Source organism: Mus caroli, chromosome 10, assembly GCF_900094665.2.
Source record: "Mus caroli chromosome 10, CAROLI_EIJ_v1.1, whole genome shotgun sequence".
In the NCBI taxonomy this organism is placed as follows: domain Eukaryota; kingdom Metazoa; phylum Chordata; class Mammalia; order Rodentia; family Muridae; genus Mus; species Mus caroli.
In genome coordinates, this window is record NC_034579.1 from 82,752,773 (window position 1) to 82,770,473 (window position 17,701).

The window sequence follows — 17,701 nt, forward strand, 5'->3', positions numbered from 1 at the left end:
CCAACCCCTGACACTATTAATGATACTCTGTTATGCTTCCTTATCAATTAGCCAGCTGTCCCATGCTTTGTCCAAACATGCAGCGTTGCTGCTCAGTTTACACTACACAAAACTAGCAGCAGCCTCTTTGTAGAATCTGGTTACACTGTGGATTCTAGTGTTTATGACATAGAAAGGTATGCTGCAGGATACCAAAAGAGAAAAGTTAACACTAACCCAACCACAAAACCTTTGATTTACAATCTGTCCTGTCTGTATGCTAGGGCAATGGTGGCATAAATCTTATGGAAGTAACCAGTTTATGTCTGATCAAACTTAAGGACCATTCAGCAAGATGGAACTGATATTTGATACTACTTGGATGACCAAGAGCCAGAATCTAGATAGCTCAGAGACCTAGAGTAAAACTAAGTACTACTGGTCTAAAAAAATAGGAATAAGATGATTCCTAATAATATAATGCTATGCTTTATTCAGTCATCATCAGAGAGGCTTCGTCTTTCAGCAGATGAGAATAAATACAGAGACTCATAGCAAGACATTATGCAGAGAAAGTGAGAGATGGAGAGAGAGAGAGCTAGCAAGAGGGAGACAGAGAGACAGAGACAGAGAGGCAGAGACAGACAGACAGAGAGAAAGAGAGACAGAGATAGAGACAGAGACAGACAGACAGACCTTGGAATACACAGCTCTAAGCATGATGTCTCCATCAAATCTCTCTCCTTGGGGACCAGAGAACTCTGTGGAAGGGAAGGCAGAAAGAATTGGGGAAGCAGAGGGCACAGAGAACACCAGGAGATTAAGGTTCTCTAAACCAACTGAGCAAAGCTCATGTGAACTCACGGAGACTGAAACAGCATGCGCAGATCCTACAGGGGTCTGCAGCATGCACAGGTCCTACAGGGGTCTGCGAGGATTAATATTTCACTACCCCGACTGTCTGATCAGAGAGAGCTCCAGATAGTCTAAGAAATGGCTGAAATTCTCATCTATCCAAAGTCCCCAATGACCACCTGTTTCTAACTCAGCCCAGGAGAGTCTAGGTCTACCCTTTGCTGGACGTGATGATGGAGGGCACTTTTACCTCTAAGTTGACAACACAGATGAACACACACTCAGAAGCAGCTATGGAAAGTGGTGGCTGTAGTATCAGTGTGTCACCCAAATGTTTGCACACTGAAAGCCTGTGTCTTGTGCTAGTTTTGATACCATGATGCCTGGGAACTAGTGAAGTATTATTAGGTCAATGATAAAGATGAATGGAATTTTTGTGGACTTAGGGATCTGTGATACCGGACTGTTACCAGAAATAAATGAGCCAAACTCCTGAATTTCTGTGACATCTTCTCTTGCCAGGTTGTCTGTCTTTCTGCACACAGCTGCTTCCCTTTTTGCTGTTCTACCATCCTGTCACGAATGGTGGCTTCCCCAACAGTGGCCAAACCCGCCACCCAAGCTTGAAATTTCAATCTTTAAAAACTGTAATCTAACTAAAACTCTCTTCTTTATAGAGTGTCCAGCCTTCAGGTTATTTTTGTTTGTTTGTTTGGTTGGTTGTTTTTTTTTGTTGCTGTTGTTGTTACAGAAACACAGAATATGAGCATATAAACTTGACCATAGTAATCATTTCATGCTAGTCATATGATGATATAAAATGGTGAACACCTCCAGTACATGCAAGGAAAATGAATTGGAAAGATTCTGCATCTCTGGAAGTAGAGTAATAATTAAACCATATTTCCTGCCCCACCAACTCCTCAGGCAGGTTGTGTTTCTTCAGAATTAGTATGCTATTTTAACACACAGGGACATAAAAACATTTTAAGTATCAATGATTAAATTTCCTGTTCCCCCTGCGTATGGTGCCAGTAGTATTTTCAAACTCTTCCTATTGATTTTTTAAGCAATTTGCTCTGTGCCCTGAGAAGACACTATGGAAGCTAAATGTAAGGGAGGAACAGCACCCTTAGGGAGAGAGAATTTGCCAGTGATGATGTAGTAGGAGTGAGGAAGCTTACATTAGAAATCACACCGTGTTAACCCTTTTATTCCAGGAGAAAAATACAACAGAAGTTCAGAAGAGCCAGCTGAAAATATTCCATGTGCATAAATTTATTTTAAACTCTATTGTGTCACATTATACAAGCAATTAAACATGGCTTCATGTTGGTGACTCTTTAAATGTGAAAATTCATCATTCATGTCAGTACTGTTTTTTATTTTTTTATTTTTTTTTGGCTATTTACAAGTAAGGAATTCTTATGTACTTAATATACCTCTGCATTTGTATGTACATATGTAGGAATACATGTCTATACATATGTACACACAGAAATACATCTATGGCCATCCACATAGCTATAGATATGTCATATAGAATAATCTCTTCAGAAAGATCTGAACTTAAAAAGAAAGAAAAAGTTGTAAACAGGGTCTTCTCTGTGTCATTTGGTGATGTAGAATAGGACATTCTAGGAATGTTTCCAGGTGTCCAAATACCCTTTTTAAGCCCAGTGTCTGTAAAATTCACATGGGATAGAATGCAAAAAAGGTAGCAAACAGGCTAAAAAAACAGGCCCAGTATACAAGTCTCCCCTTGGTTTTAAAAACTTGAGAATGTAACTGCCCATAACGTGCATGCTTGCTCGGTCAAGAATGGTCTATGGATAGATAGCAATTGTGTGCTGGACTGCAGCGTGATTTCACAACAGCGGGACTCCACCTCAGTCGGCCATCTCCTCGCTGCCGCCCTGTCTGCGGCTGCGCGGCGGTGTCCGCAGCATGCACTGCGCGTGCGCTGCTGGTCATTCACTTGAATGTGCTTTTTTGCACTGCCAGAAGTAAACAAAATTCAGGTCTTTCGCCCGAAAATCAGCTGTCACCTGGAAAGATAAAAGACACCAGGATCATACACACTTAGACCACCTCTACACCGCAGTGCACCATAGCTCGAGAACTTACCGTATGTCAAAGGCATTCAAAGAACTAGGAACCCCAAAAGAGGTAAAGGAAGGTAAAACATTATGTCTGCTTTATGACATATGAGTCAGAGAAACAATCTAAAATAGTATGAATCCTGGGGGTTCTTGTGGGAATAGAGGCAGACAAAAAACATGCTTTCCAATATAAATGAGAGGTAGGCAGAAAACTCCAAGATGAGTCACTTGCCTTGCAGCCCAGTCTCTAAGGACAAGGACAAGCACCTGTGCCTTGGTTTATGGCCACTGGAATTTTCAGGGGCAATTCTCCATGGTGATGTCCTTTGCCCTCCACACCCAAAGCTATTGGATACACTCAGTCATTCTTCTCCATAGAAGACTCAGTGAGGTAGGTGATTAGAACCAGTCAGGGGCTAGGAGGTAGAACGCACACTAGACTCCCAGAAAGTGAAAACCAGAATGTCTCTCCCACCCCACCCCGTGCATTACCCCCTACCCCTGCCTCTTTACTTTCCTGCACATAGAAACCAAGTCCATGTGCCAGACCATATGCAGAAAGAATGTGAAAGGCAGATATGGAATCTAGCTGGCTACACCATGGTGCTTAACAGTAAGACACAGGCTGGAGAGCATTCTACAGTGTGTTAGTGCTTGGTAAATGCCACACGGGCATTTCCTCATTTGAGCTGCTTATCAGCTCTGCTCAACAGGTAGACCAACAAGTTTGTAATTTACCCCCAGGCACAGCCAGAGAGCAGTCATTGGAAATGGCAGAATTATTTCGTTTGTTATGGAACCTAAGTCTGGGGTGAGAGTTCAGGGGTTGATTCCTGCAGGATTTAGTTCTATCTTATTTCCCCCACATCCAGCCTCCTGTTAAAGTCATAATAACCTGTCCGGCTGATGTATCTCTGTAGATACTGTTACAGTTAGTCAACAGGGAGTTCCTTTTCTCTGTATCTCATTTTTCCTTTGGAGGTAGAATTTGAAAAAAAAAAAGCCTCAAAGTTTTTGCTCAAATAATGAAGAGAATGTTAAGGAACACGAAAGGCCAAAGGACTCCCCTCCTGCCATAATATTAGTCTCATGGACTATAAGTAACACATTATAGAGGAAATGAAGGCCCAGAGAAGCTAGGTGACAGGTCTGACATCATATAACTGGTAACTGACTAGGAAGATTCAGAGCTTTTCCTATTGGCCAGGATGTGTGGTGGCTTTGTTGAGTTTTCATGAAACGTATAAGGCTTCACTTTATCTGACGTTTATTAATTGAATGTACCCTTATTAGGTTCCACAGGCCTCACACTAACTAGTTGGAAGAATTAGAATTTTAATCCATACAGCTTTCCCTAGTGAGCTTACTACTGTGTTGAGAAAGCCTGAAAGCTGTTGAGGACCACTGATGGAACAATATAAATTGGTATTTATCTCTTAGCACATTGCTGATGGTAGGGACCAGAGGTGTTAAGTCTGAATGGACTGAGGGGTCTAGAAAACCTCAGAAGGTGTGGTGTGATACAAAAAGCCAGCTGGAAAGACATGAGTGTGTGATAGAGGGATGTTGGCTATTGGGGAGGGGAGATGCAGACTCTGACCAAGAGGAAGGGGACACTTGTACTGGGGATAGAAGGAGAACAACCTGGCTAGAGCAGAAAGAAGAGGAAGGTGTAGCTTACCTAGGCAAACATATAAAGACCCTGTCTCCAGGCCAGAATCTGGCAGGGAAGGAGAAGGTAGCCAGGCCACGTGGGAGGAAGGATTTAGTTGCAGTGATTAGCTGGTTTTGGAAGCATCTAAGTAACTTATTTTGACCCTTGTTAGCAAACTCTCTACACTCTGTTTCTGGGTGTTTGAAGCATCTGCTCTGCACCTGACCTGGATGTGGCTTCCCCTTGGGCACAATGGTCACCTACCTTGTCATGGCCACTCATTGTGATGTGCTTTTCCGTTCTTCTTCCTCTCCTTCCGTTCTTTCTGGAGGCGCTCCAGCTCAGCCTCATACATCATCTCCTGGATCAAGTACTTCTCTCTCCTCATCCGGTCCCTTAGATCTTTCGGGAGGTCTGGTATCAGATAGGAAATGAGGTGCTTTATACAAAACACGAGGTGCTAAAAAACACAACAGAAAAACACAGCAGAATCAGAAGGAGGGGTTGGGACCTGGGATGTGGGGGGAGTGGGAAGAGGCTGGAGGAGGCATGCACTGAAAGGACAAAGGGTAGGTGAGAACTGAACTTGGTTTGTTGACACCATCTAGGGAGGAGGAACAGGGGCTGAGGGCCAGCTGAGGAGAGATGTTCAAAGCAAAGAAGACCAGGAAAACAGAAACCCAGGAGCAAATCCTGACTCAGCAGCTTTCATTGCTTAGGAGACGACCTGAGCATAGGCCATTTAACCTGCACAAACCAGTCACACTATAAAAATTAGAATTAGTTTGAAGATTCTGTGTAGATTGCTAAGTGTTTGCAAAACCCAGTAAGAGTCACCCAAGGGCCTGGGGAAATGGTCATTTGGAGAAGAAAGGTTCTCTCTTTGGGTGTCACATATTTGTTACCTGAAATGTGAATGGCTGGAACTCTAGAGTCACAGTCACTTTGGTCTGTCTATGTTCTGATGACTGGTGAATTACCAGATGACAGTATGATTAAGAGTCTTTATAATTCTAAACTACTTTAATCACTATAAAGCTGTGCTGAAGGATAGCGATAAGGATTCTCCATTGATTTAAAACGAACTCAGTGACACACAGTCTGCACAAAATTCTGCCAGTCAAGAGGTTTTTCTGTATTTTTCTAATGCTTTAGATAGTTAACAATAATATACAGAAAGGGTATGGAAAGTTCTAAATGGGAAGCCACTAAGTAGCTTAATGCTACCTTTTTTTTTAATGTATGGTGTGCATGCATGTGTGTGCATGAGTGTGTGTCCACATATGTGTTTGCAGATGTGCTTGTGTGTATGCATGCAGAAGCTGCCAGTTCTCTGCATGTTGGGAGTCTTTCTCCATAATATTTCATCTTAGATTTGATTGACAGGTCTCTCATTGAGACTGGAGCTTACCGTTTGGGACAGAGTGATTAGTCAGTGAGCTCCTGGAACTCACCTGTCTTCACGTCTCTTTGGGCTGCCATTACAGGCATGTCCCACCTCTCCTTATTTTTACATTGCTACTGAGCATCCAAATGCAAGCTCTCATATTTGCCTGCAAGCTCTTTACCCATTGAGCCAACTTGAAAGTACCCTTTCCTATTTAGTTTGAAAAAAAAAGTAAGACCAGGCTAGTTTAAACATATCTGTTTCTTATTTATTTATAGACAGGATCTCCTGGGCTCAGAAATCTCTATGTTGACCAGACTGACCTAAAACTCAGAGATCTCCCTGTCTCTGCACCATTAGTGTTGGAATTAAAGGCCTGCACTACCACACATGGGAAACATTTCCTCTTTAAAGAGGGGCTGCAGATGGCTCACTGAGTTAAAGATCCTTACCACCAAGCCTGGCAAACTGAATTCCATCCCCCAGAAGGTGGAAGGAAAGAACTGACTGCAGTAAGAAGTTGCCCCCTCCTCACCAATGTGAGGCTACACATTCACATTGGCAATGGTATACATGTGTGCACACACAGTTATTGCAAAGATGTCTAAACATAGGGACTTAGGCATCAATTAGTTTATTTTCAGAGCATAAGAGCTTAATATCATCTCCCCTTGGCTGTCTGGATTGATGGGACAAAGCGATGCTAGAGTTGTCTCAAAGTTTTAAGACACTTCTAGTACAAAAAGAGGCATCTCTGGTTTTCACGAAACTGGCTCCAATATATGTGACAAGAGATGGAGTTGACTTTATAAGAGGAGTTATAGGATACAAAATTTCCTAAAAGCCTCAAAGAAAATAGATGGTACATTTTAACCAAAACATAATACAGGCAATTGCTGGGAAGACTATATTTCCTAAGTCTCTTTGACTCTTTAGGTACTGCCACAGTGATGCACACAGAGGCAACAGGTGGATCATTATGCTCAATGTCTTCCAGATCGTCTGGGAGAACCTCCTGTACCATCTTGGAGCAAGGACATCACAAACAATATCTTAGCACCTCTGGAAGCAGGGATGGGAAAACCACATCTCTTAAAGATTCTGAATCATGGCCCTAGAATATTAAATGTAGGGCCTAGGATTCCTGCTTGGTTACTAAGAGACCTTGAAACATACCTGGAAAACTCGAATGTTCTAATTAAGGAAAAAGATGAAAGCGAGGCTACATTATATGGCTATGCTACTTTAGAAAGTCCGTCCTGGTGCTGGAAGTCTCTGTCACCCTTTTACGTGTTACTCCAAGTGACTTCATTATGCCAAAGGAAATAAAGGAACTGTTTGAGAAAACTCACCTCAAACACAATGATAAAAGCCAGCCGAGCTGCGAGGACATGCCAGAACTGCAGTGTGTAGCCGTAGGGTGCCAAAGAGTGAGGAGGGTCCCGGTAGTCTCGATATCTAGAAACACACGAGAAGGTTGTATCCCTACCCTGGTTCTCCAGGTCCTCAAGTATCTTCCAACTTCACCATGAAGTCTTTATACACAAGTTGAACAAATGTTGAAGGGGGAAAAAAAAACCTTTCTCTAAGCTAGACATCTGTCACTTTGTCCAGCATTTTTTCTTTTCGTAAAATAATCTCTCTTCTTCTCTGGGAATCATCCACTGGTGGTTGGGTAGGAATTACCTCTCACTCAACCTCAGCTCAAATGATTCTGAAGATTCATCACCAGGATGCTTGTTAGAACCAGATGCTTGTTATTAAGTGAATTACCACTAAGTCCACGGAAATGCTAGGGGCTACCACAAATTAGATGGAGTAGCAGGGAGGGAGGGAGAGAGGGAGGGAGGGAGGGAGGGAGGGAGGGAGACAACATACTAGAGGGAAAAAAAAAACGAACTGGAACAGAGAATATTCTGCTGACTCTACCCAACTCTTAGCACTTTCATTTTAAAAGAAACTTCCTGTGGCTTCTTGATGCTGCCAACTGCCTTAAACTACAAATTTCTCTTTTGTGTATATCAATTTACATGGGATTTCTGCTGCCTGCCATTAATGAGTCCTTCCTATCTTGCCCCCAGCCTCTAACATTTGAATTGACATTGAGCTGCGTATGTGTTTGTTGAACACCTATGTGGAGTCAGGCATCATCCTGGAAACTTTGATCTACACAAGTACAACTCATTGCTGCTATCACCATCACTAATGTCCCTATTGAAAAGTGTCCCCAGTGTCATAAAGTTTTCATGCATTTAGAATGATCTGGATGTATTGGTTGTTTAAACATGTCTTCTGTAGAGAAGCACTGAATTCCATTGTCTGATAAAAATTATGATTTGTTATAAAATTTGGTAAAAAGTGGAGCCTGACCTCTAACCTTAGGATCAGTATTGATCTACAAATAAGATGATCCCAAATAAGTTGCTATAAAGACGATGTTTGAAATATATCAAGTACTTGAAATACTATTAGTGGTCACCATTACCCCTATCGAAATCATCATAGTAATTATTATTGTTAGTGTCTTTGGGTGTGTATGAAAATATACCATGAAGCTTTTATCACTAGAGGAATCCTGATAATGAATATTTTGTGCTGAAATTGAGTGAATGGTTGGATGCCTCCAAATGGTAATAGGGATCAGGCAGAGCACTGAAATTTCTACTGTCTACTATGTAGTCATTCATCTGACCTAGCGTAGGTCCAACAATTATGCATGGAATCCCAGGAGGAAGAACTTTCTTCAGGACTGAAAGTGTGTGGAGATTTCCCTAACCTCTATTTGCTTTTCCCAAGCTACTCGGTAACCAGGGATCATGTTATCCCTCTGCTCATTTTTTAGGCACTAGTATTTCAGAAATATTCCAAGTAGATATTCTAGAAGAAAAATACAACTAAGTACCCCTTATTGTACTTATGATTATTAGACAAAACTATATTTTTAAACAGTCTAGACTTCAAATTTTTTTTGCAGTCTCGTCTTCTTTGACGCTGTAAACTTTTTTCATATCAGTATTCACAACAAAATTTACAGATTTTTGCTTGGGCATCAGTTATCTATATCAATAAACTTAGGTTCTGTCTGTCTGTCTGCCTGTCTGCTTTAGTCTTTTGGATTCTCTTTTCTACTCTAGATTTGCAGATTATTGTTGCAAATTCCCTAAGTTATGCCTTTACCTAGCCTGGACCCTACAAAACCTGTCGTATAGCCTGAAGTTGGAAAACTGGTCACACTCAGATGCTGTTTCTGCCTTATTTTTGTTTTGATGCTAGGAATTGAAACCAGGGCTTCCTTATGACAAGCACTGGGCTCTGGGCTCTGGCCCTGAGATCTACCTCAGCCCTGATGCTCGGCTTTTAAAGTGGGATTATTTAGTTGTCAAGTGACTGGCTGCCTGTTCCCTGCACTGGTTTCAGTGGAACATATCCTTTGGGCTGAAATAAATGCACCCTTAAATCTGCCTTTACGTCTCAAGACATAAATGACTTCACTGGAAATAGGTTTTCCTAGCATCAGCTATTGTTAATTTATTCCCATTTTTTTTTAACTGTGAAAGAATAGCACACAGACTCCTCGCCAACACAGGGGCAGGGGTGTCAAGATGTCTTGCTGACATTCCCAGATGCCCCGAAACGTTATAGAAATTCAAAATTTCAGGACAATGATCTTGTTTGTTTTATTCTCTGCATGGGGCTTTCATAAGTAAAGCCATGCCTACTTTCTCTCCTTTGCATTTAATATAAGCAGCATTTAAATATTTTGATTTCCTGTGCATTGTACCTTAGTTATTATGTAATATATCCTTGAATTCTTAATTTTATGTAATTTTTCTATTTCCACTACCATGACACTTCCATATTAATTACTCACTATGTATTGTGCCTTAGCATAAGGTAAAACTCTTTTATTATTATTCCTTCAAAAGATTCTGGACTGGTTTTTCATTTTTGCATCTACATGGAATGTTATTGTGATCCTTAAGCACATAGAATTCCCTAACTGTAATTCCCAATTTATGAATAAACATATAGGTTTGTTTTAAGTCTCCTTAGTTAACTTGTTTATTTGACACTTTCTCATCCCTTGCATTTCTTTTGTTGCATTCCATTTTTATCATTGACACATGCAGTGGCAGTTTGAAGGAGAGATGTCTCTCCTAGGATTGTGTATTTGAATAACTGGTTCCAGTGGGTGGGCTGTTTGGAGATGTTATGGAAGCTATAGGAGGTAGAGCCTTGCTAGAGGAGATGTGTCACTGGGGTGGGCTTTGATGGTTTATAGCCTTTTCCCACCTCCTAACTTCTTTCTCTGGTTCCTGCACATGGATAAGATGTGATCAGCCAGCTTCGTGTTCCTGTTGCCTGCTACCTTGTCTTCCTGGCATTCTTTCCCTTTGGAACCTTAAGCCAAAATGAAGTCTTTTATAAATTTTAATTATCTTTTATCATGGCAACGGAAAAGTAACAAATACGTATGTTTGTGAGGATGTTGTGCTGTTTACTTTTATTTGCATTTGAGCTTGATGTAAGGATATTATACCTTTAAGATTTTATTTTATTTTATTATTTTATTTAGTGTGTGAATATATATGTGTGAATTCATGAGCCCACAAAGTCCATAGAGGGCGTCAGATACATTAGAGACGGGGTTCCAGGTCCTAAGAGTAGTATATAATTTTTACCACTGGCCTATCTCTCCAACTCACAAAGTCTTCTCAAGCCTTCTGAAGCTTGCTTTCTTATTTTCTGTTATGTTGCCTGGCTCTTCTTTATTTTCACTACTGTATAGTTATATAGTGTGGTTATATTAGAGTTGTTTTATGTTGCATGTTTAGAATAGGCTTGCCAGTTCTCTATTTTGTTTCAGCTTCAGACCATGGGAAGCCTTTGAAACAAAGCATAAGTCTACCCAGTTGAGCAGCTCCTCTTAGGGGAGAAGTTGATCATTGGACTCTTGTGTATTTTAGGCTCCTCATTCATTTAGTTTTGCCTTTAGGAAACTATTTCCTTCCAGGTCACTGATCTACTTGAGAAGGTGTTTTAAAAATTTAACAACATGTTCAGATGTTTTCAGGCTGAGAGCCAACTTGGGTGTGTCACATGACATATCAGTGAAAAAGAATTCTAACACTGCCTTTTCTATGAGGAATGTATATATGTATTTTACACATATGTGTATGTATTTCTCTTGCAATTGAAGGCCTTAAAGAAAGATGAAAATGCTATTTCAGAAAAAATTAAAAACATTAAGCAAAATGATCACAATTTAAATGAATGAAGATATCAACCCCATTAGTGTTAGTCATTTGAAAGGTACTTTTATTTCATTATGTAGCACAGCTAGACTTATGAAACAGGAAGCAAAAGCTGAAAAGTGTTCTATACTTTATTTTTATTTTTCCATTTATTTATTTATTCATTCATTTTACGTCCCAATCATTGCCCCCCACCCCATCTCTCCCCCTCACACTATCCTTCTCCCTTGGCTCAGCCATTAAAGGGTCACAATCTTTGGGCTCAAAACCAAAACCAAACTTTTATATTTTTAAATAACAAAAAGGTTTTAGAAGTAAGCCTTTTTTCCATCTTTGTTTGTTTGTTTGTTTGTTTTTGTTAGATAGGTTGGCCTCGAACTCAAGGTGAACCAAAGATGACTTGAACATCTGACTCTTCTGCCTCTGCCTTCAGAGTGCTGGCATTCAGGTCTATGTCACCCTACCTAGTTTTTGTGTTGCTGGAGATGGAACCCAGGGTTTCATTTATGCACAAGTACTCCAACACCTGTCCTATATCTCGGTCTAGTAAATGGCTTTTAAGTGAAAAATAATACTTACCATTAACAAATAAAAATACCAGTTCCAGGCATGAATTACCCTTTATGGAGCTAATACCCAGTGAGGTCCCATAGATTACAGGCTACCATCTACGCTCTCGGTTACCCTCCAGGAACTTTACAGTAAGGCCCTATTGCTAATGGACCAAATATTCGAGTCACTGAACATGGATTCAGCAAGCTGGTACTGACTTCATCCCAACAGTGCTGAGAGGTGCTGTGTGCACTGCTGGAAGAGTGAACTGATTATTACTCTGATCCAGCTGTGAACTCTTTGAGCTACAGTAATATCTGACCTGGTGAGACATGTCCACTGGTACAATAATGATATAAAGACACGGGAGTAACTAGCCACTTTCTGGTTGGAATTAAGGCCTGCTTCGCAAGCTGAAATTCATACTGGCTCTGTTATATGGCCAAGAACATGTGGCTAGATAGGGCATAGTCCCTCGGGGAGAACCTGCTACCATGGGGACTAAATGGGGATAGTATTAAGCTGATACCTATAGATTAGTGCATTTCTGAGCCCAGATAAAAGAAACACAGAGACTGACAATTAGAGATGATTCAGAGAATAAGAGACTGTAGAATGCTCAATTCATTTTAAATGGGACATTTATATTATTCCCCTCCCCCCAACGCTCAGGGATCACTGTGGACCGGGGTGAAAAGACTCGGAAGGTCAGAGGTCGTGAGTAACTCTGAGGAAACACGTTTTCTGGATAGAGCAAGGCAGTTGCACAAATGAATTCACAGTGATTGTGACAGACCTACGGAAGCTCAAACCAGACAAAATACTAGCGTGGATAGGGAAAGCGAGGATGAAGTCCAGACCTTGAGTGAGAAGCTATTGGCAATGGCTGTCTGCTGGATGGACAGTCGGTTTTCTTTAAGAATGTAGCTCTATTGGAACATGGTCCACCGTGCTCCAGTGGAACGCCACATATCCAAGAGCACATGGGCTTAATGAGCTAACAATTTTTAAAAAGGACACAAAATCGGGTGAGGAGAGAAATGGGGATGAAGAGGGGAGGGGATGAATGTGATCAAATTATACTGGATGACATTCTCAAATAAAAAACTAATACAAATGAAAACATCCGCAGGTGATGTTTAATACCCTTAGGACTGAGAAACACTGCTTGATTTTTGTATTATTTAATTTTTATTAAAAAAATTAACCAAATGAGACATAATCTATATTGTTCTGACATGTTCCATGAAGGTTTTAATTACCTTTATTCTCTCTGAAGCATATTTTTCTTGGGCAGGGAATATAAATTATATTTACCTTTGGTTTGCTAGAACTTCATTTGCACACCAACCATGTATATACCCAACCAAAAATTTTAATATATTTTCTGCCCAAACACTGGGTGTTTTTTCATTTACTGGAAACATATTTTTTATACTGTATATTTTGATTATGGGAACCACTGCTTTAAAAAAACTCAGCCAGAAGGCCTGTCAGCAAAAGCTTCCCATGCTAGAGCCACGTGAACTTAGCAGAAAGCCTGGTGAGGTTCACACTCACCTGCAGTACTTCAGAGGGGTTCCTGAGAACTCACTGCCATCAGACTCTGGCTCTGACCGATTTTCAAAGTCAGAAATTCGGAACACAGACAAGCTGGCATTCACATAGCCAACCATGCACCTGAAAGAGATGCAGATTGTATACTTACAATAGTACTCATCCCCTTTACCTCTGTGTTACTAACACCTTTTCAATTAGCATCTCTTTCCACAGCAATGCTATGCCCTCTGCTTGTGTTTCCTTTTTCCTTGGAACCCCTTCTCCTTTATTTGGAAGTGTAAATGTGACTTATCTTTAGTGATCAAACAAAACAGCACCTATTCCAAGAAGATTTCCTCACCCAGAGTCAGCATGACTCACCCACTTCTGTCTGAAGCACCACTGCATTTAGATCAGGATTATCCTTGAGTTTGTGCTCCTGTTGGCTGCATATATATGTCTTCTCCCTTGAACTGCAGGATTGTGGGAGTGGAGTGGATGTCTTACATTTTTATTTTAGGATCTAGCGGTTTTACGCACTCACGAAATCCAGAAACATGGAATCTAGTTAACTTGATGGGAGGAAAATGACATGTCAGAGATTGTATTTGATCTTCCTGATGGGATGAGGGGAGGGAGGGAGGAAGGGAGGGGGAGAGAGAGGATATCTTTTTGGAGTCAGTTCCCTCTGTCCATATTTACATGGATTTGGGGAGAGGGGTGTTGAACTCAGGTTGCAAGGCTTTGTGTAGCAAATTCCTTTGCCTTCTGAGTCATCTCACCGGCCCCACCATAATGTAATTCTTTAAGTGAAAAGAAAGTTCACCATATATTATTCATGGATTAAATGGCACCAAGTAGCAAAGCATATAGTTCTATATTTAGCCAAATGTAAGACAACCGTGAGCGGTGGTTACTTGTGTTATGTACACTGTGCCTTCTTCAGGTCAATACATATTGTGGAATGAATAAAACATGGTCCTCAGAGCGTCTACATTATCACATCTGATGTGATCCTAAGCTACTAAATCTTAAGCTAAAATGATGACACAAGCGATTCCCAAAGCATATGGCTTCTTCATATTATGCACAGGATATCCTCATCATGGCCTTTGTTATCTACTGTCCTCATCATAGCCTTTACAAAGATGAGCTGAGCTTGAAGAACCATTCGCCCAGACACTTGAGGGTCAAACACATAGTCAGCAGGGATGCAACATTCCCCAGTCCTCCCTACTTCTCCCTGAAATGGTGGTCTAGAGGATGACTGGATGAACTGTCTAGATCAGGACATGCAGACATACTAACAGCTTGGTGAGAGAGCGGTGCTTTGACACAAAATTTAGTTGTCATCCTAGTTGCTGAGCAGTGGTCTGGGAACAGGCAAAAGCCAGGCCCAGTACTGACATGGAATATTCATAGCTCTGCCTGTACTCTTCTCTCAAAAACCAACTCCAAAGCTTTATGGAGATTCAAACCATTGTCTTCTGGTTTTGTTTAAAATGTCCATTGACAAAAATCTAAATTCTAATACGCTACCTGTCTTAGGAACAACATCGTTCATCCTTTACACAAAGAAGTAAAAAAGAATAAATCTGTGAACAAATTTACTAAGCATATTCATGTAATGGAGGCATAAACCCATGTTGTAAATATGTCTTCAGCGGCTGGTTACTCACACACACATAGAATTAAATGTGGACCTAGTATACAAGCATATTGTCATCTTCTTTCTATAACATCTCAATCGTCACAGGAGAAGGGCCACTGATACTGAACTGTTCCCCTGATTCTTTTTACAAGGGTAGAAGCCCATCATTGCCATATTAGAAAGGTGAGTCTGCTATAAATGTAGAGAATTGGAATTTCATACTTTGGTTTAGCCACAGTGCAGCCAGTGATGTCTATCCATCTGTCACAGTTGGAGGACCATAAAAGGCAGGCTGATGTTATGCTTACTTGGTTTGCTGGGATATGCTCTGCATACCCACTACCATTTTGAGAGAGAGAGAGGGAGAGGGAGAGGGAGAGGGAAAGGGAGAGAGAATGAAGATGAAGCTATCCTGATGATAAGAGAAAAATGATGAGAGGAACGATCCCCAAAGAGTAGCAGACAAAGAAAGTTCTCTTATTATTATGAAGGACGTTTCTCTAAAGGACAAGTAGATGCCTCTGAAATCATTCCCAAGTAAGGAGACTTGCAGCAGGACACAGACTTCGCTCAAGGAAAGTTGAAAACATCTCATGCCTCTAAAAGTGAGAATTCTCCTTTGAAAACATTGGTTACTTATTGTTTTTAATTCCTTAATGTACAAGATGGGGACATCAGGTGATCATTGTCACCAGGATTTGAAGGAAGCACAGAACCAGAAGTTGACTTTCAGGTTTGTTGATTGCAGATCAAACTTGCTGCTGAGTGCCTTTGAATCAGCTATAAACGTTGTCTTTGAGGTTTTAGGTATTGTGACACTAACAGCCTGGGAATGGAAATCAAAGGTTGAGAGATGCCAGGGAAAGAAGACTGGGTTTATGTACTTAAGGGCAAATGTGTTTGATGGATAAAGTGTCTCAGGCTAATAGTTGAGTACAGAAGTGATTATAGGATTTATGCAGATATATTCTCTATTATTCACTAAGTAAGATATGCTTGTGATTAACTCTATGAATGCACAAAGTCCTTGATCAGGGCTCTAACCCTTTATGACATCACCATTTCTGTAGAAAAGCAGCTTTGATTTAGTAATTACCAAGGGCATCTGAGTTTATGAATATGTCACATGGTAATTCCAAGGCCAAGAGCTTTCTGTATCCGTAGCATGATCCTGAATCATAATGCCTGCTCAACGTTCTTCAAGTTCCTTTCTAAGGACCCGATGTAAGGATATCTCCCAAAGGAGGTGGCCTCACCAAAGAAGAAGAACCCACAAAGGGGAGAGATGAAACCCTCAGAAGAATTTTTGTGCGTGCAATTATAGAAAGTGTTGCCTTAAGCCATTTCTTTTCTTTGCAGACCGAGCTAGAACAGACTTCCTACCAGCAGCCTTGAACACCTGACTGCTGAGCATCCAGAATAGGAGAGTGGCTTTAGTTTTAATGGTCATGAAATGGACAGGAAAGATGTGACCCTTCCTTTTAAGCAGTCTGCGATCTGCTTGGGAACAACACCAATAGGAGGGCCAGGAATAGCATTAGGCAGACCTAAATGTGTCGTCTCAGGGACAAGGGTCATGGGACCCAAAGGACAGTATGTACATAAGTGTAGGCATCCTCCGGAGAGGAGCCAAGGTAAGCTCACCCAACAGAGAGGAGGAGGCGCTGAGTGTTGTGACACAGAGCTATGGGAAGACACAGTGACAGACTTGGATAGAGCACATTTGACTTAGGTTCAATTTAAATGGAAAACGTGTCATTTCTACAGCTGGCTTATATCACAAGTGGGATTTGACTCTTGCTGCCCAATGCATTGCAAAAGCTTACAACTGTCTAAGATTTTATGGTGCTTCTACTCTGCAAGACTCTTTATTTCTAGAGCAGTTCTACGTTGGAAAAACAGCAGAGGTAGAAGAGAAAGAGGAAAAGAAGATGATGAAAATGAAGGAGAAAAAAAATCACTATAAAGTAATAGGGTGCCTGCTATGACAGAGATAAGACTCACAAAGGATAACACGCACACACACTGCATATCACACACCTACACACCACACCCATACATGCATACACACATGTACAGCCCCACACATCACACACATACACACATCACACTCCAGACACACACCCATACATACATGCACCCTCACACACATACACATGCCCACACTACATACCTATCCACACACCACACATCCATACAGGCACACACTACACATAACCATACACAGCTACACACATACCACACACCTTCACACATACACACACACACACACACACACACACACACACACACACCACATACCAATAGAGAGACACATAGACACACATGATAACAAGAAGAATGACCAATGGATTAGAGACAAGAGGTATAATCTGGAACGTTGCAGATAGCTCATAAAGAGGAAATTCACAAAGAAAATGCCCAGAGATGAACAGAGTGTCCAATAAAAGAAAACCAAGGCATAGTAGATAAATTCTAATCACCATGAACACTGCTTTAAGACTGGTAGGCTGCTAGAATTCTAAAGCTTTGATTCACTATCAACTCTACAGATTTGTTCTCTGTTCATTTTTTTTTAATTTTTAATATTTTTTATTACGTATTTTCCTCAATTACATTTCCAATGCTATCCCAAAAGTCCCCCATACCCGCCCCCCCACTTCCCTACCCACCCATTACCATTTTTTTGGCCCTGGCGTTCCCCTGTACTGGGGCATATAAAGTTTG

General features: G+C 41.0%; 1 protein-coding gene across 7 annotated transcripts in view; it reads right to left on the reverse strand.

Moving 5' to 3' along the window:
- Positions 1–2,088: 2,088 nt before the first annotated feature.
- The window catches only part of Ano4 (anoctamin 4), a 374,740-nt gene continuing 359,127 nt past the window's right edge, over positions 2,089–17,701 (reverse strand). For 5 of the 7 annotated variants that reach the window (XM_029482964.1, XM_029482962.1, XM_029482963.1 and 2 more), the window contains 4 exons: positions 13,345–13,464; positions 7,330–7,435; positions 4,855–5,050; positions 2,106–2,882 (listed from right to left, as the gene is read on the reverse strand). In XM_029482964.1, the coding sequence (XP_029338824.1) occupies positions 4,859–5,050; positions 7,330–7,435; positions 13,345–13,464 (418 nt within the window). In that variant the 3' untranslated portion in view covers positions 2,106–2,882; positions 4,855–4,858. Of the gene's footprint in view, positions 2,883–4,854; positions 5,051–7,329; positions 7,436–13,344; positions 13,465–17,701 lie in introns of those variants that run through there. The other 2 variants (XM_021174227.2, XM_029482965.1) reach the window with 2 other exon arrangements.